This window comes from Notamacropus eugenii, chromosome 3, assembly GCF_028372415.1.
Source record: "Notamacropus eugenii isolate mMacEug1 chromosome 3, mMacEug1.pri_v2, whole genome shotgun sequence".
NCBI classification, from domain to species: Eukaryota; Metazoa; Chordata; class Mammalia; order Diprotodontia; family Macropodidae; genus Notamacropus; species Notamacropus eugenii.
This window is the reverse complement of record NC_092874.1, coordinates 456,286,502-456,308,458: the sequence shown is the minus strand read 5'-3', so window position 1 is coordinate 456,308,458 and position 21,957 is coordinate 456,286,502. Positions and strand designations below refer to the sequence as shown.

At 37.7% G+C, this 21,957-nt stretch overlaps 1 protein-coding gene across 1 annotated transcript in view; it reads right to left on the bottom strand.

Annotated features, from left to right (window-relative positions):
• SUCLG2 (succinate-CoA ligase GDP-forming subunit beta) overlaps positions 1-21,957 on the bottom strand; it is a 319,621-nt gene that overhangs the window by 168,951 nt on the left and 128,713 nt on the right. Inside the window, exons 3-4 of the mRNA XM_072598723.1 lie at positions 8,329-8,428; positions 7,161-7,251 (exon numbers count right to left, since the gene is read on the bottom strand). Coding sequence (XP_072454824.1) covers positions 7,161-7,251; positions 8,329-8,428 — 191 coding nt within the window. The remainder of the gene's footprint in view (positions 1-7,160; positions 7,252-8,328; positions 8,429-21,957) is intronic.

The window sequence follows — 21,957 nt, the reverse complement described above, 5'->3', positions numbered from 1 at the left end:
ATGTCTGAGGAGCATAGGATTTAGAGCTAAAAGGAAGCTCAAAAGTCATCTACCATTTCCACTCCCCATTCCTCCATTGTACAAAGAAGTAAACAAAGGCCTTTTGTTGTGTTTGTCCTTTTTCAAAGAGGACCATGACATCAAAGAAATGATGACATGACTTGCACTTGACTTTGTTGTCAGTGAGGGAGGGCTGTGCAGGTCACCAGCCTCACTTTCTCCTCCTGAGTCATCTAGATCCAGTGAGCAGATATTCATCAGGATGACTGGAGACAGCCCAGCATGCATTGAGAGACCTTGACCTTTAGGCTAAGGTCTTTCCAGGTACTCACTTAAAGTGAGGCAATGCCCATTCAGTGGATAGGCCTCTTTAAAAAGTAGTCAGGGATATGACTCCTTTAATAGATGGTGAATATAGGATATAGAAACATGGTGAATCCAGAGGAATATAGCGTTCTGCTAGAGCTACCAGAAGCACATGGAAGTTAGTTGTCCAGGGTCACAGGTCAAAGATCACAGCTCTGTATTCCATCTCTCTCATTTTCTAGGTGAGAAAACTGAGGCCCCAGAAAGCAGAGTTGCTTTGCTCTATCTGACATCTTCAACATGGGAGATTCCCATGTGGAATCCCTTTCCATTATACAGGAAATAAGGATCAGAGGCAGGCTCTGAACACAGATCCTCTGACTCTGTAGTCAGTAATTTTTCCATGGTACCAAGCAGCCGACAAGTTTCAGAGGGAAAATCTGAACCCAAGACTTCCTGATTTCAAGTCTGGCCTATACATCAGTGAAAGAGATCCTTTTCAGTGTGATGAACCCTTCCCTAACTACCTTGTAACTTGGAGTCCTAGAGTGACCTGAGGCCCAAAGAGCCAAAGTGATTTGTTCAGAATCCCACAGCTATTCCATAGCAGTGGCAGGCCCACTATCACATGCCTCCTTTCTCCTAGTTGTTCATTGCCAGCTGAATTCTATACTCCTCCACAAAAGTGCTACTCCATTGCCTAATGCTGGCATGGAAGTGATCCTGGGATGTTAAAGTCCATGCCAATGGAGTGGAAGATCTGCAAGGTCTGCCCAAAGTAGAAAAGTCTCAGCAACAGGCCTGCTGACAGACAACATGCCTCTGTTATCCAAAAGGCAAATTCAACAAGTGCAAGGAAGCTTAGGAACATCTAGAGCCAGAAGGGACTTTCAGGTGCCCATTGGGATGCAACATGGCAGAGTAGAAAGACATCAAACATGACATCACAAATCTTGGGCTCAAACTGGCCCCCTTCTGCCAATTACTACCAGGGGCAGCTAGGCGCTGCAGTGGATAGGGGACAAGACCTGGAATACATTCAAATCTGGCCTCAGACACTTATTAGCTGTGTGATCCTGAGTAAGTCATTTAACTTGCTTGCCTCTTTTTCTTCATCTGTAAAATGGGCATGATAATAGGCACCACCTAGAGTTGTTGGGAGGATCGAAGGACATGCTTTTTATAAAGTGCTTAGCACAGAACCTGGCACATAGTGGGTGCTATATAAATGTTAGTTACAATTATTCTTAACTATGTGTGTCCCATGTCCTTGAGCAACTCACTGGAAGACTTAGGGCCTCAATTTTCTCCTTTATAAAATGAGAGTATTTAACTAGATGACTTCTAATGTCCCTTCCTGCACCAAAGCAACAATGCTATTCTGATCTGAGAATGTTCACTAATTCTTAGTCCTGATCATTCATTATGTCCATCTAGAGGCATAGGTTTCTCTACCAGTAAAAGAAATAAGGACCTAGTCAGTCAAAATAACTGTTAAGCACCTACTACGTGCCAGGAAGTATGCTAAGTGCTGGGGATAAAATGAAAGGCAAAAGACAATCCATGTCCTCAAGAAGCTCATAGCCTAAGGGAGAGACAATGATTAATGGCCCTCCCCAAATAAGCTACATACTGGAAAAATTGGAAGCAACTGAAGGAAGGCTATACAACCCAAGGGGCTCAGGAAAAGACTTCTGGTGCTCACAGCAATGAATTCAGGGATCATTAGAAATTCAGAGCAAGATTTTAAAGAAATTTTATTTAGAAAGCTCCTTGAGGGCAGGGAGTATCTCATATGACAATAGAAGACACCTCAGAGGTCATCTAACCCAACCCTCTCATTTGACAAATGAGGAACAAGGCACAAGAGGTGAATGACTTGCCCAAGGTCACAAGGTAGTAAGCTTTAAAGGTGGGGAGGGTTTCATGCTCTGGGCCGGTGTCTTCAGAGCCACTTTCATTTTTATATTTATATAGCCAGTGCATAAGATTCTAGCTGGCATATAGCAGGCACTTAACCCAATTCACTTTATTTCTTATCATTTACTAACCTAATGGAGAGAGACAGAGACAGAGATAGACAGAGAGAGAGACAGAGAGACACAGAGACAGAGACAGACAGAGCATTAATTCATCAAACTGACTATATTAATTATAGGGTGATTTTCCTCTGAAGAAAAAACATGGACACAAATCTAAATTCATAAAACAGAATCATTAAATAAGTACCAATTGCTGGTAACCTAGTTCTGAGGTGATGCCTGGCAAAATAGTAGACACTGAATAAATATTGGTGGCACTTAATTTGCGGAACTGCCTAAAACCAAAATAAACCAAGTGAGAGTGATTAGTATTATTACAAAAGCATTCTGTAGAATCTTTTAAACGTTACATGATGCTGGTGCACATAGAAATTGATTTAATATATAAAAGGGTGATGCATCCGTGACATTTCAGGAGCATGTCTCCAGGCCAGATGAAAGCAAAGTGACACAGAGATGGTAGCCAGATACTAGGTTTGTTATTTAATGATACCCTGAGTTCTGCTTTTAAAGGGAGCAAGATAGCACAGTGAAGCAAAAATTTAGGGAGGCATTTCACAGCTATCCGACTTTGGACAAACCACTTTCAACTCCCTGACTCTCAGTTTCATCATTTGTAAAATGGACATCAGGGTAGCTAGATGACACAGTGGGCAGAGTAGTGGCCCTGGAGTCAGGAGAACTCATCTTCCTGAGTTCAAATCCAGTTTCAGACACTTTCTAGCTATGTGACCCTGGGCAAGTCATTTAACCTTGCCTCAGTCTTCTCATCTGTAAATTGGGCTGGATAAGGAAATGGCAAACCATTCTAGCATCTTTTGCCATGACAACCTCAAAATGGGTCATGAAGAGCCGGACCCAACTGGAAAACGATGTAACAAATAGGCGTTATGAGATCTGTACTAATTAGCCTGTACAATTATTTTACAGAAATTGCTTTGTAAACTGGAAAGTACTAAACTTAGAGTCAGTCTGGAATAATGTATAAAGAACTGGTCTCAAAAGACTGAGAGACCTCAGGTCAAGTCTCACTTATGATAACATTGGGACCATGTGACCCTTGACAAATAGCTTACCCTCTCAGTTACCATCGACATTTCCAAACAGTTGCATTGGTAAAGGAAGGTTCTCCACTGGGAATCCTCTATGCCAATGAATTGGTAAAGGAACATTTCTCACTAGGGATTCTCTGTGCTACATCTGTTTTTATTTATTTTAATAAAGAGTATGATGTAAATGTTAGGTCTGAGCTCGGGAGGAGAGATGTGTGTGTTGTGTGTGTGTGTGTGTGTGTGTGTCAACATGAATTGTTACAATTAAAAAAAATACTCCCCCAAAGACCATTCTTTTCAGTAAATAAATTGTGAAATATCTTTTGAAAAGGGTGCAGAGAAGTTGCCAACCTGTACTGGTTAAGGGAAATTCCTCTTCAGGAAATCCCATGTGTGCTCCCTGTTTCTTAAAAGGGAAAAGGGCTACTAGATTAATAGGGTGGTAAAAAGTTAGGCCAGGACCACCAAATTATCAGTTGAATATTCCTGACAGGCAGAGCTGCAGGAAATGACAGAAAGTAGCTTTCTTTGTTTGTCCCATCCACTCCTTGGCACAGTCTGTGCATCCTTCGGCTGATGGGGCTAATGAGGCATCATTATTAAAACTTCCTTCCAGCGAGATGCCCTCTCTCTGGGCCAACGCCAAGGCACTCTCATGGTACATTAGTCAACAGTTGGTGATTTTCAGGCCATGTCAAGAAGCCTCTACAGCACCGTCTCTGAAAAATGAAAATAGAAAGCAACAAAGCTTCTGTCTCCAAGTACTGTAGATGAGTCCAGACCTTCACTCTGGGAGAACACAGAGAAAGAAGAGGGATCCATCTTCAAACTGGCTGTAATCCAGATTTAGGGATTGTATCTCTAAAGTGAGATCTCTTTTATTTATGTGTTCATCTATTTGCTTATTTATTTATTTTCAGTGTTCCACAATCACTACCATACAACTTAGATTTTTTTCTTTCCCTCCCTCTCCCTCTCTTTCTCCTCCCTCCCTCCCCAAGACGGCATACAATTTTATATAGGTTCTACACATACATTCCTGTTAAATACATTTTCACCATAGCCATGTTGTATAGAAAAATTAAAATGAATGAGAGAAATCATATAACAAACCAAAATGTAATACAAATGAAAATGACGTGCTATAATCTGCGATTGAATTCCATAGTTCTTTCTCTGGATGTGAAAGTCATTTTGCCTTAAAAGACTACAGGGAATTTTTTAAGTCTTTGCATGGCAATGAAGTTCTAAGTCTACCAGAAAAAGTCCTCGCGCACTATGGTTGTTGCTGTGTACAAAGTTCTCCTGGTTCTGCTCTAAAGTGAGATTTCTTAAGGCTAAAGCTGGGGAATATATTTTCTTTAATATATTGAATACTAAATTTCAAGAGGCAGCCAGTTGGTACATAGATTGCTGGGCCTGGAGTCAGGAAAACCTGAGTTCAAATCTGGCCTCCAATATTTCTTAACTGTGTGATCCTGGACAAGTCTCTGCCTCAGTTTCTCCAACTGTAATGGGGATTATAATAGCACCTGCCTCCCAGGGCTGTTGTGAGACTTACATGAGATAATATTTATAAAAGTGCCTCACACACAGTAGGCACTTGCTAAATGCTTCTTCCTTTTTCCCCTTTTTAGCTAATCGGTTTCCTTTTAATCTCAAGTACATTATTTTATGCATTTAAGAACATTATCCTGGACAGAAGCAAATAAGCAGCCCAGACTTCCAAAGGGGTCCACGACACAATGAAATTGAGGACCTTTCCTCTGAGACTTTATTTATTGATACACAATCATAGACACTTCCAGTTTGCTGAAAAATTGCTGTTCTCACATCCTTGACTGAGAAGCATCATTGTGGGTGCTGAGCAGGAGTCCCAAAGATAAGCATGATTCTGCCTCTGTCACTATCTGTGTGTTTAACCTTCCTGAGCCTCCTTTTCCCCATCTGTAATGTGGTGGAAATCTTGGTAGTGCTAGTAGCAATGCTTCCCTAGATGTTCTGAGCTTCTAATGAAAAAAGGTATTGTGAAGGGCTTTGCGAATGTTAAAGCATAACGTAAAGACCAATTATCATTGTTCTAATTTCTTGTTCTTATAATTACTGAAGAGGTGTGGTAAAGGGCACGGTACTGTAGCACAGTACAGGAGATAAAGACAGGCAGCTGGCCTTGCAATCCTGGGTTCCCATCTGTCCTCTGACATCTACTTGTGTGATCCTGGGCAAGTGACTTAACCTCAGGATTCTAGGTTTCTTTCTAAGACTCCAACTTGAAAATTGCAATTGATCTGTAGTGGCAGAGGGAGTTTCCCCTTACAGAAGCTTCCTAAAGCCAAAAAATCACAAGTCTGGGAGAACAAAAAACATTTTAAAGCTATTATGCTATTTATGATTTGAATTTTAAAAGTGCTTTGCTCATGAAGGATTTCAAATGTGAACTTCCCATATTTTACATAAGGAACCACTGTTCTGTTAGTCTTAATAAAAAGCTTCCCTTTTCAGATATAATTTAGAAAGGGCATTGGTTAGTTGGAAGAAAAAGTCAGAAAAGGGAGGGATGGATTACAAATGGATTCAGCTTTTGAGCTGAAAGCAGGTGTAGAGGCTATTAAGCCCTCTTTTTACAGATGAGGAAACTGAGGCCTAGAGAGGTGACTGAGGCAAGACTTGAACCCAGGTCTTTTGTCTCCCACTTTAATACTCTAACCATTACATTCCTGTACCTTTGGTGATGAGTCTAAAGTTTGAGTCATATGAGCATCACTTAAACTGGGTATATTTGGCCTAGGTAGGAGAAACTTTTAAAGACATGACAGCTATTTTCAATGATCAGAAAGTCTATCATAAAGAGTAGAGAGCAGGTCTACTTTTTCTGGTTCCAGAAGAAAGAACCAGAAGGCCCAGGAAACGGTCAAGATGCAAATTTAGGCCCAATGTAAGGGCAAGGGGGCAAGGTCTGAACTCTAAAACCTAGCCCAAAGAATAGCTGTCTCCAAAGGTAGAGTTCTTCAAGCAAAGACTGGGTGACTGCTTGGATCAGGTGTGTTTTTAAAGGGATTGCTTTTCTAGGCCAAATTGAATGAGACTTCAGTGAAGGCACCTTTTAACTCTACAATTCTCTGATCCCTTGTTGCTTTTGTCTACCAACACCATGGCAGGAATCTGAATTGCTTCCATTTGAACTGGCTTAGGAAGATTTGAGGATCACCTGGCAGGATAAGGTACTAGACAATGAAGTCCTTGCTTGAGCTGAACTGCCAAGCATTCAAACTATGTTTCAGAGAGCGCAATTCTGATGGGCTGGCTATGTTGTTTGAATACAAAATACACACTTGCCAAAAAGACTATGGAGAACTTTCTGACCACCACTTGGTGGTCAGAAGAAGCGATACAAGGACACTCTCAAGGTCTTTCTCAAGAACTTTAGATCTGATTGTGAGACATGAGAGACACTGGCACAGGACCACTCAGCATGGTGTACCCACATCAGAAAGGGTGCTATGCTCTATGAGCAAAGCAGAATTGAGACAGCACAAAGTAAATGTAAGATGCACAGATTTGGAGTAACCACCCCAAAGGTTCACACAAACTATCTGTGCCCAACCTGTGGTAGAGCATTCCAAGCTTGTATTGGTCAGATCAGCCACAATCACACACATTGAAACTTCACTTTATCATGGTGATGTCAGTCATTTTGGTCCTCTACAACAACCACAACCATATTTTCATAGAAAATAATGTCCACAAAAAGGCACACTACCTTGTTGACTTTCACACCCTCCTTTGGTGTTTGCTTGGTTGCCAGATTATAACCAATCATCTGTTGAGCCAGCTGTCCCACAACTTTAGGACTAAGAGAAGAAAAAAATATTAATCACAGAGCTGAGGTTTTCTCATGTCCACAGTACAGAGTTACATTTCTCCCCTCCTCAATCATGTAATCACTGAGAGTTGACTGATCCCATGCTGTATGGGCAGGAATACAAATATAATAAGTATCCTTTACCCTCAAAAAGTTTAAAATGTGGGAGTGGGTGGGGGGGCAACAAAACTAACGTATATGACAATCGGGAATAAAAACCATTGCAAAGGAATGCCATGGGGAAGGATGGATGGCCTTGTTCTGAATTAGGCAAAGAAGGATCACCAAGCAAAGATAGGAAGGGCATCGTTTAAAGCAGGGAAGTAGAAGAGACAAGAGGAAGAGATAACAAGAGACATGCAGAGGACAATGAGAAGACTGGGGTGGCTGGAAGAGAGCAAAGATGACACTGAGATGTAAGATGATTTAAAGCTGAATAGGTCAGCAGGGTCAGACTACTAGGCCCCAGACTCCCTATGTCAGAAGAAGAAGTTAGGGCATGATTTCATCAATGGAGAGTCATTGAAGGTGCTTTAATAGGGAGAAAGCTTTTTATGTGATGAAGGGGACATCTGGGGAAATGTAATGGCATAGGGCAGACATCTGCATAGAAGGCCAAGCCTTCTCTCTCTAGTCAACAACCTCTACTCCTTCATACCCATCCTATCTGTGAGGAGAGAACATGTGTAATGTAGTTATAGTCTTCCTTGGTTGGGAGGGTGATCTCATAGATTCATAGATTTAGAGCCTAAAGACTTTGAAGATCATCAGGAAATGGCAAAACAGGGGAAATTGAGACCCAAATAGGAGGAAGTAAATTGCCCAAGGTCACAGGGGATCCCAAAGCACATGGCATTTAGGAAACCAAGCGTAGCGCCAATGTGATAAGTGCTACAACAAGGTAAGAAGAGGTATATTATGTATGTCCTCCTCAAACCTGGTGCTCCTGGTGCTCGGGTTCCCCTTGCCCACCTCTTGGCCCTCAATGCCCTCCTCCTTTTTACCCATTCCATAGACAAATGGCATTTCTGAATAATGGACAAAAATATAAAATTCCCAAACTTACTCTTTGGTTAAATGAACTCCTCCTTTCAATCCACTATTGAAAGTGCCTTTTCCTCTCCCTCCAGCTAATATCTGAGCCTTTAAAACAATTTCTTTTGCATCTGTTAAAAAGAAAAAAATTTCAGGGTAAGGAAAAAAATCCATGGGGAGAAAAGCAATTGAAAATAACTTTAAAAAGTGCCTAGTAAAATCTCTCTCAAACCAGCTTTTAAAATAAAGGTACTAGAGAGCTTCCCAGACATCTCTTTGTCTAGGAAGCACGCCCACAAGCAACAGTCAAACACGTCTAATGTGTTTATCAATGACAATCTCAACCAAGAACCAAGTGCATAGAAGAGGGAAGAAAACATTGGCCTGCCCTTTGAATTTTGCAAAAGAAAAGGTTTGCAGAAAAATGAGGTCACAGAATATTTTAGGGAATTACTAAGGTGTCAGGAGAGAGAGACAGACAGACAGACAGACAGAGAGAGGAAGAGAGAGACAGACAGAGACTGACAGAGAGAGATAGACAGAGACAGACACAGAGAGACAAAGAGTCAGAGAGATGGAGATAGAGAAAGACAGAGACAGACAGACAGACAGACAGAGACAGAAGGAGAGAGAGAGAGAGAGAGAGAGAGAGAGAGAGAGAGAGAGAGAGAGAGAGAGAGAGAGAGAGAGAGAGAGAGAGAGCGCATACCTTGGGTTAGGGAGGGTTGTGACCTCTCAGGAACAGAGTGGAAGTTATGTCATGTGCAGAGGTTAAAGAAAATGGTTCTGTACAAACTGGCAACAAAAAGCTTAGGGGTCATCTATTTGGAACGGTGGAATTGAGAAACAGAAGGGACCTTGGCCATAATTAACTCTGAACTCACTTTACAAATGGGGATACTAAGACCCACTGAGGGGAAGTGACTTCCAGGTTGCACAGGTAATAGAACCCAAGCCCTCTGACTCCAAATGCAGTGCTCTTTACATTAGTTTATATTGCCTTTTCTGTATCATTTCCTAGAGCAGTAATGTGGCTCAATGAGTAAAGCACAGGGCTTGAAGTCAGGAAGACTCAGCTTACTGAGTTCAAATATGCCTTCAGACACCACCTGTGTGATCTTGGGCAAGTCACTTAATACTGTTTACCTCAGTTTCACCATCTGTAAAATGAGCAAGAGAAGGAAATGACAAACTTTTCCAGTATCTTTGCCATGAAAACCACAAATAGTTCACAAAGTTGGACATGACTGAAAAACAACTAAAATAATTTCCTACATATGAAGATGGTTGAAATAAGAGAACTAGATTAAAACTAAAACAGAGGATATTTAATGTGAACATTAAAAAAAAGTCTTGACTTATAGGGTAGCAAACCAATTAACATGGATATGGGAAAGAGGCTCACAGAGTGTTGAACTGCACCCCTTAAAGCATGTAGTCAGCTAGGTTCATTTTACTGAGGATGGAATTGAGTCCAAGAGAGGTTGTGAGTCAACTAAATCACATGAGTAAAAAGTGTCAGACTTGATGTTTGAACCCAAGTCCTGAGATTCCAAATCCTCTTCCTCCTGCTCTACTGGACTGCCAAGAACTCATAGGGATGGAGGAAATGGAAAGGATATGAACAAAGGGAGAGGGGCCAAACTGGGAAAAGAAATGATGGTGATGATGATAATTACTAATAAAAATGCTAATGGGCATTGATAAGATGTAAGATTACAGATGTAGAATGGGAAGGGATCTCAGAAGTCATCTGGATCAAGTGTCTTATTTTTACATATGAGAGAATTTTCACACTGGCAAGACACTTTACATGTATTATTTCATGTGAACTTCTCAACAACCCTAGGAAGATTTACAAACCTTGCAGGTTTTGTAACCTCAATTTTACAGATGAGAGTGTATTTGTGGGACAGCTAGGTGGCACAGTGGATAGAGTCCTGGACTGGGAAAAAGGAAGACTCATTTTCATGCATTCAAATCTGTTCTCAGACACTTAGTAGTTGTATGATCCTGGACAAGTTACTTAATCTTATTTGCCTCAGTTTCCTCATCTGTAAAATGAGATGGAGAAGGCAATGGTAAAACTCTACAGTATCTTTGCCAAGAAAACCCCAAACGAAGTCACAAAGAGTCAGACATGACTGAAACAACTCAACAACAACAAAAACATAATGTATATGTATGCATATGTGTGTACACATCTATTATACATATGTATATCTGCGTATGCACATGTACATATGTACACAATACATATTTCCCTTCTTTATTCTTCCTTTTGGTTCCAAAGTCATTATTTGTTACATAAAGAGGAACATATATCATATATATATGTGTGTGTGTGTATACACATATGTATATTCATACAGATATATGTGTGCCTGTGTGTATCTGTTAAATAGAGGGTATAGATAGACAGACAGACAGATAGACCGATAGATAGATATAGATGTGTAGATGTAAAGATATATACACATACATGTATATATATCTGTTAAATAAAGAGGGTTATAACTTATAGGGTTCCTTGCAGCCCCCAAATGATGATTCACTTATTTATAAAGAGAGATATAAATATAGCTATTTAGAAAAATAAAACTAAGGTAATCAGGAAATGTTTCTAGTAGAAAGTGTCATAGGTGCTGAGCAAAAACTTCTAAGAGATGGATGTGAGCAGAGAGTATTTGGGGGTTGTGTACCCAGAATTAAATTACTTAGAATTAGATTAGAATTGAATTAGAATTAAATATTTAGGTTGCTACCCTCTTTTATTAGAGTTAATTCAGTCGTGGTTCATTTTTAATGCAACCATCAAGTGAGAGGAAACATCAATTGCTTGTTTGTCCAAACTGGTTTAAGACAATCATTGTTTCAAACTGCAAAAACAGTTGCTGTCCAAATGCTGGATTCTCTTAGTCATTCTTCCTGAATTAGATTTTTCCTATCCTGGCTACATCACAAATAATGCTCTTACCACTCAGTCTCAGCCGTAGAGCAGCAAAACCTCAAAACCACAAGGAATACACTGACAGAATGCTTTAATTTGTTGTTGTTAATTGACATGTGCACACTTGATTAAATTAGGCTTAGTTACTAACCAACAAGACAAGGAAACAATCATGTTCTCAATGAAGTGTTGTCACTTACTCAAGACCCTAATTTACTACCAGTCATGGAACTTTTAACCACTTCATCTATAGACCACACAGGCTGAGGATTATCAAGGGGGTGTGGACTGTATTTGGCAACAAGAGCAACAATAAGGAATGCAAGCAGTCACATCAATACCAATATAGTTTCACAACTGCACTCAAGACCAGAAGTAAGTGGGCTAAAAGTGAGCATAACTATGGAAGGTTGGGCCTGGAGCACTAATCAATACAGAGGAGTTCAGTTACACATAGCAAAGCAGGCTTTTCTCACCCTAGAGAAAACCAACATGAAGTAATTTAATTCAGTAGCTATTTACCCAAGCTCTTGAAAATTAAGTAAACCAGCCAAATCTTATTTCACAGTAAGTAGACCTGATCAGTCATCATTTACCAAGTTGATGCACTACCTAATGTCCCCATTTCTATTATATATAAAGATCTGATTTTTCCAAAAGCTCACAAAATTTTTTGTTGTTTTTTGTTATTTTCTGCCTAAATTCCCAAAATAAATTAAGAAAGAATATCCCATACAAGAAATGCAACTTTTGTCTGAATGTATGAGGTGATCTGTGTTCCAAGGGTAACGGGTTTTTGTTTTCCTCCCCCTCCCCCCAAAAAACCCTACACTTTAATAGATCTTGCATTGAAATGTATTAAACACTTATCCTAACCAACAAGTTAAAAAGCCATTATTTGTTTAGCATTTATTCAGCCTATTTAATACAAGGAAAAGTCGGAACACAGTCATATTTGGTTGGATTGGTTGCTTTTCTGATGTTCAAATAGACCGTTCTAAGTCATGGTATTTACAGCCACACACCACTCCACCAAAAAAAGAAAAGGAAAGGAAACTGTCCATTCCATACATTTGCTATTCTATAACTGTCAGAAACTTTATAATAACTTGAATTTTATGTTACTTTCTTCCTGTTCACCATAATAACAACAGCAATTATTATAATTAAAATAATGTGACCATTCAACTTTCTTTTCCCAAATCCCCAAACAATTCCACGGTAAACAAGAAATTCTTCTGGTATCATGTAAATTCTAATAATTTTAATTCATTACCAGTGACATATTACAAATAGAACAATTGGGAAATACTTTATTTTTAAATCAGGCAAACTTTGTACAATTGGTTCACTTCAGTTCTAATGCATTCATGCATGTGGTAAACTAAAAAGATTGATGCAAAATTATCTTCAGGATATCTCTCTGAGTTGAGCATTCTACCAACATAGATGAGTTAAAAATACATTTGGAAGAAAGCTGATGGGAAAAATGAGTAAAGTAGGTTCTTGGAACTATGATTTTTTTAAAAAATTGGTAATGGACAATCAACATAAATGAACAATATTTAATTAAAAAAACACTCATCAGACTTGCTATGTTCAACTACAGTAGTATTCAGAATACAAAATAGTGTTATTTGAAGTAAGGAAGACAAGGATTCAATTCTCATTTATGACATACTGGATATGTGACCTGAGTAAATCATTTTTTTTCTGTTAGTGCCCTCAGGAACTCTCTAAGACTAAGATTTGTGCAACAAATCTATATCCTCATTGGTAGAAGGAACTTTCTTCATTAGGATTTCCCTATACCTGTGAAATCACATCTGGTTAAAATTTTTAAACTCTGTGTCTTTCAACGGTAGGAACATCCACTTTGTTACTAGATCTAGCAAAGACCTACTTGACTACTTACCAGGAAGCCCTGTATTTGAAATGACACAAGCAGTCTAAGTGAATATAAATGAAAATGAAATGTTTACACAGATTGCCAAAAGAGAAAAAAATACATGTTCCTTTCCTTTTCCCCTTTCTAGTCTTCAGAAGACCTTCTTGTGTGATTTGCATTTTATAACCTAGAAATAATTCTTTCTTTTCATCTACCTAGTTCAATTATTCAAAATTAAAGCCCTCTTCAATGTAAAAAAAATCCCTTTGTTTTTTATTCCTAATTAAAAAAAAAAATACTAGAGAGCACAGAAATAAATGGAGCTTTCTTTAAAATGATAAGTAGTATTTATCAAAAAGCACAAGCAAGCATTATCTGTAATGGGGAAAAGCTAAAACCCTTCACAATAAGATCTGGGTGAAACAAGGATGTCTATCATCACCACTGCTATCCAAAATTGTGTTAGAAGTGTTAGCTATAGCAATAAGAGAAGAAAAAGAGATTGAAAAAAGGAATTAGAATACACAATGAAAAAACAAAAGTATCACTGTTTGCAGATGATTTGATGGTATACACAGAGAATCCTAGAGAATCAGCTGAGAAAACAGCTGAGAATCAGCTGAAAATAATTAACTTTAGAAAGTTGCAGAATATGTGAAAAACTCACATAAATCATCTGTATTTCCATTACCAACAAAGTCCAGCAGAAGATATAGAAGAGAAATTCCCTTTAAAGTAATTGTAGACAACATAAAATACTTGGGAGTCTTCCTGTTAAGACAAACCCAGGAACTAAATATGATCACAAATACAAAATACTTTTCACACAAATAAGGTCAGATCTACTGAACAACTGAAACAATATATTAATTGTCATGAGTAGACTGTGTCAATAAATAAAGATGACAATTCTACCTAAATTAATTTACTTATTCAATGCCATACCAATCAAACTACCAAAAATTATTTTATAGAATTAGAAAAAAATCGTAACAAAATTTATCTGGAGGAACAAACGGTCAAGCATATCAAGGGAATAAATGAAAACAAATGTGAAGAAAGATATCTTAGCCTTACCAGATCTCAAACTGTATTATAAAGCAGTAATCATCAAAACTATCTGGCACTCACTAAGAAATAGAATGGTAAAACAGTGGAATAGAACAGGTACCCAAGATTTAGTAGTAAATGCCTAAAGTAATCTAGGGTTTGACAAACCCCAAATCCCCAGACTTTTGGACAAGAACCTACTATTTAACAAAAAAACAACCCACCCAAAAAAAGTTTCTAGGACAGCTAAAAACAGTATAGCAGAAACCAGGTATAGAAAAACATCTTATTATCATATATCAAGATAAAGTTAAAATGGGCACATGATTTCAACATAAAGGGTAGTATCATAAGCAAGTTAGGAGAACAAAGAATAATTTACTGTTACATCAATGGAGAAGGAAAACCAAATTATGACCAAAGAAGAGATAGAGAGTATTACTAGATGTAAAATGAACAATTTTGATCATCTTAAATTAGAAAGGTTTTGCACAGACAAAACCAATGCAACCAAAATTAGAAGAAAAATAGAAAGTTGGGAAGTATTTTTCATAGTGTATCTCTGATAAAGGATGTTTTTCTCAAATACATAGAGAACTGAGGAAACTTTATAAGAATACAAGTCATTCCTCAGTTGATAAATGGTTAATTGATATGAAGAAGCAGTTTTCAGAGAAAGAAGTCAAAGCTTATATTCACATAAAAATGTTTGAAACCATTGTTAATTAGAGAAATACAAATTAAAACAAATCTGAGCAGTACACTTCATATCTATAGGATTCTTTAATATGATAGAAAAGGAAAGTAATTAATTTTAGAGGTCATGGGGAAAAATTGTGACATTATTGCATGTTGGTTGAGTTGTGCACTGATTCAATCATTTTGGAGAACAATTTGGAACTATACCCAAAGGCCTATATAACTATGCATACCCTTTAACCCAACAATAAACTGCTAGATCTGTAGTAGAAATAAAAAGGGGAGGGGGAGATCCAGCTGTACCAATATTTCATATATATATATATATATATATATACATATATATATATATGTATATATATGTGTGTGTGTATGTGTGTGTGTGTATGTGTGTATTTCCAATTCTTTGCCATTACAAAAAGTATATGAGTTTTTTGTAATGGCAAAGAATTGGAAACTGAGGAGATATCCATCAAATGGGGAAAGGCTGAACAAGTAAAGGCATATGATTTTAATGGAATATTCCTGTGCTATAAGAAATGATGAGCAGAATGATTTCAGAAAAACCTGGAAAGGCTTACACGAACTGATGCAAAAACTGAAATGAGCAGAACCAGGAGAACTTTGTACACAGTAACAATAATACTGTACAATGATCAACTGTGAAAGCCTCATTGCTATTATCAGCAATACACTGACCCAAGGCAATTCCAAAGAACTCATGAGAAAAAATGCTATCCTCCTCCAGAGAAAGAACTGAGGGAGTCAAAATATAAATTGAAGCATACTATGTTTCACTTTCTCTATTTTTTGAAAGTTTTTTTTTCCTTTGGATCTGTGTCTTCTTCACAACATGGCTGATATGGTAATATGTATAACATACCTCAAATTGCTTACTGTTTCAGGGGGGGAGGGGAGAAAAGAAAGGGAGAGAGAAATTTTGGAACTCAAAAGAAAAGAATGTTAAAAATTGTCTTTACATAGAACTAGGGAAAAAATAAAATATTATTTAAAAAACTGCCAAATGTTGCTTCTTGAGGTTATAACACTGGAGATAAAAATCAGGAAGATAAGTTCAAATCCTGCCTCAAACTTATGTTTAGTGTGACGCTGGGTAAGATACTTAAATTTTCTGAAGTATAATTCCATCACAAAATGGAGATACATCTCATCTGTTTGAGCAGTATTATCTTATAAAGTCCAATATAAAATTAGTGTCAAGAAAGATTGACAGAATATCCCACTAAATATAGTCATCCCAAGGACATTTGAGAAAGACAATAGAAAAAAGATTGCAAAATAAAGAACAAAGGAAAAGATTTACCAAAACAGTCATCAAAAATTTTTTCTTCATTAAGGATAGTGGAAGTATTCTGACTTGGACCCTAACATCACATTGCTAAAGTCCTCATCAAGGAACTATAAATCATACCACAGAGAATAAGAATGGTAAAAATAGCCAGATTGGGTCAAACAGACATAAAGGCGATACTTGTTAGAGACGATGTAGACTTGGCACACCTCTGCCTCCAAAGAGCTAAATATGAAGATCACAGAGGTCACAGTAAAGATGCATGCTGGGTAAAGGCAGGCTGTAACACATAAGTGATGAGGAAATCTGAAGAACAGGAGCAAAGGATATCATCAAAGAACTGCATGATAAAAAGAGAAGATGGTCTGCTCATCACAGGGAGCTGGAATGTCCCCCAGGTACTCTCAAAGTGCTAGGAGAATATGAAGAAGATTCCAGAGTCTTAGGGGACACCCTCATAGAGAACTTTGGGGAGAACACAGATGAGAATCACCCAGGATGTACAAATATGAATCAGTTGTCATCTGCATATTAGAGGAAATTTCCAAATTGATGAGAAGACAGAACCATTTTGAATACTTGAGTAAAATGCTGATAATTACAACTGTATAGCTGAACTTAGTGTTAATGCAAGTTACAGATGAACTAAAATATAAAAAGTGTTTTGTACTTTTAAATCACTTTAAAATTTAAATAAAAATTATTCCTGTTTTTACTTCAAAGTCATTGTTGACTTCCTTCCTTCCTTCCTTCCTTCCTTCCTTCCTTCCTTCCTTCCTTCCTTCCTTCCTTCCTTCCTTCTTTCCCTCCTTCCTTCTTTCCTTCCTTCCTCCTTTCCCTCCTTCCTTCCTTCCATTCTTTTTTCCTCTCCATATATAACCTGCTTAAGCTATGAAGGTCATTATCTGAATCCCATGGTTCCCAGAACTTGGCAAGCTTAATCTTTTTCACTCAGAAATCTAGGGGTACCCCTGAGGGGTCAGGTGGAATCTCTAATGCCATCAACTTGAGCCTCCATTTGAGTATGATACCCCTCCCCACTTTGTGCACCAGTGTTAGCTGTCAGTCAGTGTCTCAGGTCCATTTAACCAAGTAACATTAAGTCAACTAGGGAACAATCATTTATTAAATGACTGTTGTGTGCAAGGCACCATGATATCAATTGTTTTTTACACCAGGATAGATATTTATTTAGAAGATATACTAAGAACAGAAGTACAAACATTGTCCTCTGATACCTGGGGAGGGGAAACACTTTCCCCCTTCATCTTCCTTTTTTCTCCACTTCCCCTGCCTTCCTCTATTACTCCCTTCTCCTCTCCCTCTCCTTCTTTTACAGACATAAAAAATTCTGATTATTCAGAATATTCAAGTCTTATTAAGGAGAAAGGCTTTTTGGGAAGGGATGATTTCCAGTTTTCTGAGAGGATAACTGTTAGATGAGGGATCAGATTTCAATTCCCAACTAAAATTCACTGAAAGAAAATAAAAATATTTGTACACGAAGACACTAGTTTCTGACAATAGCATGCTGCTTCACTGATTTAAGTCAGAGTCGGAAAGATTCAAACACCAGCATGTCTCTGGCACTGAACACACCTATCTTTTCATATGAGCAATTTCTTTTTCTGATCTCCATACAAGTTCCTGAATTAAAATCAGATAAATCATCCTTTTTTATAACACAATACTCTTGAATATATTGTATATTTATTACTAAATTATAAGCCTCATTAAAAACTATAATGATAAATTAGCCACTCTCTTGATTCTGTCACTGATGTTATTAATTGCTTTCATAACTATTACTACACTCTTCAATGGTGTTAAAATTTTTAAAGCTCGATAAAATCATTTTGGCCAAGGCTTAGACAAGGTTTGCTGCTAAAATCTTACAAAAAAAATGGAACAACAGACACACATTTGATGTATTTCATAGTTTTCAATTCATTTCATGTTGATGTCCTAATCACATTAAAAAGTACCTCTTTCTATAAAAATAAAGTCAAAGCTTAATGGCATAACTGATAACTTATTTCTCCATAAATTCAGGAGACCTGGGTTCAAACCCACATTTCAACACATACCACCTATAAGACAACTAGAGAGCTCCAAGCCTCAGTTTCCTCAGTTGTAAAATGGGGATAATAATCCAATGAAGGTAAGATCTTTTTGATTTAATTCAATTCAACAAATATTTATTTGAGTTTTCCTATCTGTCAAGCACTTGGATATGAATATATAAATAAAAGCATTCTTCCGTGTAAAGAACTTATAATCTACTAAAGGAAGGTAACATGTACACAAACAATCATATTATATATACACACATATATGTATATATGTATGTGTATGTATATGCATGTGTTACAGAGTAAATTCAAAATAATTTCAGTGGATGGGGCACTCACAACTGGAAAATTCAGAAAAGGTATTTCCTAGGACTTGACACCTCACCTTTGCTCTGAAGGAGTCTAGGGAATGCCATGGGGCAGGTGAACTAGAGAGTCTAGATAGAGTACAGAGACTGTTTTCAGTTTTATCTCTATATCCTCCCTCCATCTAACAGACTGCCATACACATTGGAAGTATGTATGTGTATGTATACATATACATATATATATATATTAATAAATGTGCACTAAAAATTTAATATATGTGTACCACTTATCTCACAGGGCCATCATAAGGAACAAGTTTTGCCAGCCTTAAGGCATGAGGATGGGGGTAGAAAGGCAAATTTTCTGACTTACTTTATTCATGCTTGCAGAGATAAATAGAGTTGGCCTAAATGATTTCTTAGTTCCACACAGTTCTAAAAGTCTATGGTTCTATGAATTTTAATATTATTGCATTACAACAAACCATTTCAAGTCTCCCTTGCAAATAAATAGTCTTCATATGAGAATTACAATTATGCACCCCAAACTGATGCTGACATTTCCTACTCTTCTTTTTGCATCATAGGAGATCTTTAGGGGAACATTAATAGATTATAAAACTCTGGAAAATGTTTTGATATTTTAAAAAATAAATTTAACCAATATCTCCCTCAGAAAATTGGATAGCTACTTAATGAAGAACCAAAAATATGCTACTGTCTGTAGGGTTAAATTTGGGGAAAGGGGAGAAAATAGGGAAATAGCTATAAAACTGGTATCCTTTGTTTTTTCCTTTTTAAAATGCATCTTAATACTGTAGGCATCTGAGCAGGCTCACAAAGTTACAGGAAACTGTACTGATGACCTGACTTGGGATGTGTGGTCAGTAAAATTTTAAGAAGGCCTTGATAATGCACCAAGGAGTCTTCTACATCTTTTTCCTGGTGCTATGTTAGGTCCAGTTCTTGTCCCAGGCCTGTCTAATACTTACAAAGGTAGACTGGTACTTAATGCTGAAATCCTGAGAACAGAATGAGCATATAGAAGGGTGAAGACATATTAACTTGGTTAAACTGTAGTTTGTCTGAAAAAAAATCTTCTTGGTATACCATGTAATTATTATTGATAAGATAGATTGTTCACATATTTCTCTATTTGAGGGGATCTCTGGAGTAGAGCTGCAATGAAAAATATCTTTACTGCAAATGGAAAACTAATAAAGCTTCAAAATGGAAACGGGATAGAAAAGTCTGATTTTTTTTTATTTTGTAGTGAACAGGAATCCAATTTTTAGTTGGATTTGAGTTTGATTAGCTTTAAGCTACCTTGGATTTATATCATCCTTATAATCATCTAAGATATTTTTTCAAAGGATTTTAAAATGAGAAGCTTGGATGGGAAAAATGCACAAATAAAGGCCTTGATACAAATTGATAAGAAATTTATAGTGATACAGGTAAAGTCCTTTACTTGGGTTCAAACAATCAAATTAACAAGTATACTATGGGGGATATATCGCTAGGAAAAGATGCTTTAGTGAATGAATGAGTGAATGAATGGATAGATGAATGAGTAAATGAAAAAGCATTTGGTAAACACTGTGAAAATCACTGGTGTTAATAGATAAGTAAAAAAAGACAAATAAATAAGCAAGACGGCCTTTGTTCTCAAGGAGATCACATTGCAATGGAGGGGGAGAGAAATATAGGTGGCTTCTGTACTATGTCAGAAAGATAAGAGATAAATGATCCTTAGAGTATAGTGGGAAAGCAGTTTTTTATTTTCATTTTTACTGATAAAGTTGGATCTATTTCTGATGTTGAAACCATTCAACAATACTAAGGAAATGCGTAACAAGCATTTTTTTCCCAGATGAGTAGCTCTGGCTGGTGAAAGAGGTGGGGGCTGCAGGACCTCCAGAGGCTCATACCAAGTGCTATCTTGATAAGGGTTGTTGATGGCTTCTGGGGCAGGCTGAAAGCAGGGCTGATGGTCAGTGAGGGAAGGCTTTCTCTTCTTGGTGCTCTTGTCTTACGTAACTGGTCAGTAGCAGCTGGTCAGTAGTTGGTATCGGTGGGAGAGGAAATGTGGAAGCTCCTTCTCCATAACAGTTTCTGCTCTGGTCAAAAGATGCAGGCTGGACAAAAAGGACTGATGGTCTGAGGAGAACTGGTACTCTACAATCTTAATTTTGTGCTTTAGGGGGAAGCAGTGTGGTTCAAGGGAAAGAACTCTTGATATACTGATACAGAGTTAGAAGGCCTGGGTTCAAACTTCCTATTTACTCATGGTGAACTACTGGTAATTGACTTCTTTTTTCTGAGGTTCAGTTTCCTCATCTGTAAAATGAGGGACCTGGACAGCCTGAGACTCCCTTCTGCCCAGTTCATAAACCCTATGATCTCATCAATCGCATGGCATCGTCCCCAAAGTTCATGCAATCCTAGGCTATATGAGCATAAGTATAGAAGAATATCTAGGATGAGGAAGGTGACCTTTTTCCTGGACAGACCTGGAGAACTGTGGCTAGTTCCAGGTGAAAGAGAACACAGAAAACATGAGCAATTGTTCAAAAGAGAGCCATCAAAAACAATGCTGCCAGAAGTAGTTAAACGAATAGGAAATCTTTAACCAAAACAAAAACTTGGAGGGGGCAGCTGCATAAAACAAGAAGATGGATGACCTACAACTAATTTCAAAGCTGTCACATAGAAATGAGATAAGATTTACCCTACTTGGCCTTGCAGTCAATGACCAATAGGTAGAAGCTAAAGTTAGACGGACGTTGGCTGACTTTAAGGAACTACATCACAACCATCAAAAGTCAAGAAGGAAGGATGTCTCCCCACTGGGGCTATTATGTAAAGGATTCTGTTTGCACATGAAGGTTGGACCAGATGGCCTATGAGGTTCCTTCCAACTCTGAATCTATGATCATGTAAAATGAACTAAATTTTCATTGCATTTGTGGGGTTGCTTACCTGGCATCCTGCTTATTTCTCTCTCAGCATTTGTTCAAATTTATTAATTTCTTGTTTCATTGAGAAACTGTACCACTATTCCATTGAATGAATTCATTTATCAGGTAAATTGTTGAGAGTTCTAAATTAAAAATCATTCATACATATGCAGAGCTGCTGTATCTTGGGGGTGTGGATATTTAGATCTTCAAAGAGTTCAGTTCCATCAAGTGGATGACCCTGTCTTTAAGGACACCACCCACAGATTTTGCTATCACTGAAAGACGCATTTTTCATTTCTGTTATTTCTAGACATCTGTCTCTTTCCTCAGAGTGTTTCATTGTCTCTGGCTTGCTGAGATGGACTTGGTGCTAACATAGTGTTTATCTTGCTTGGAAGTATGGTGCCTCCATGGCAAA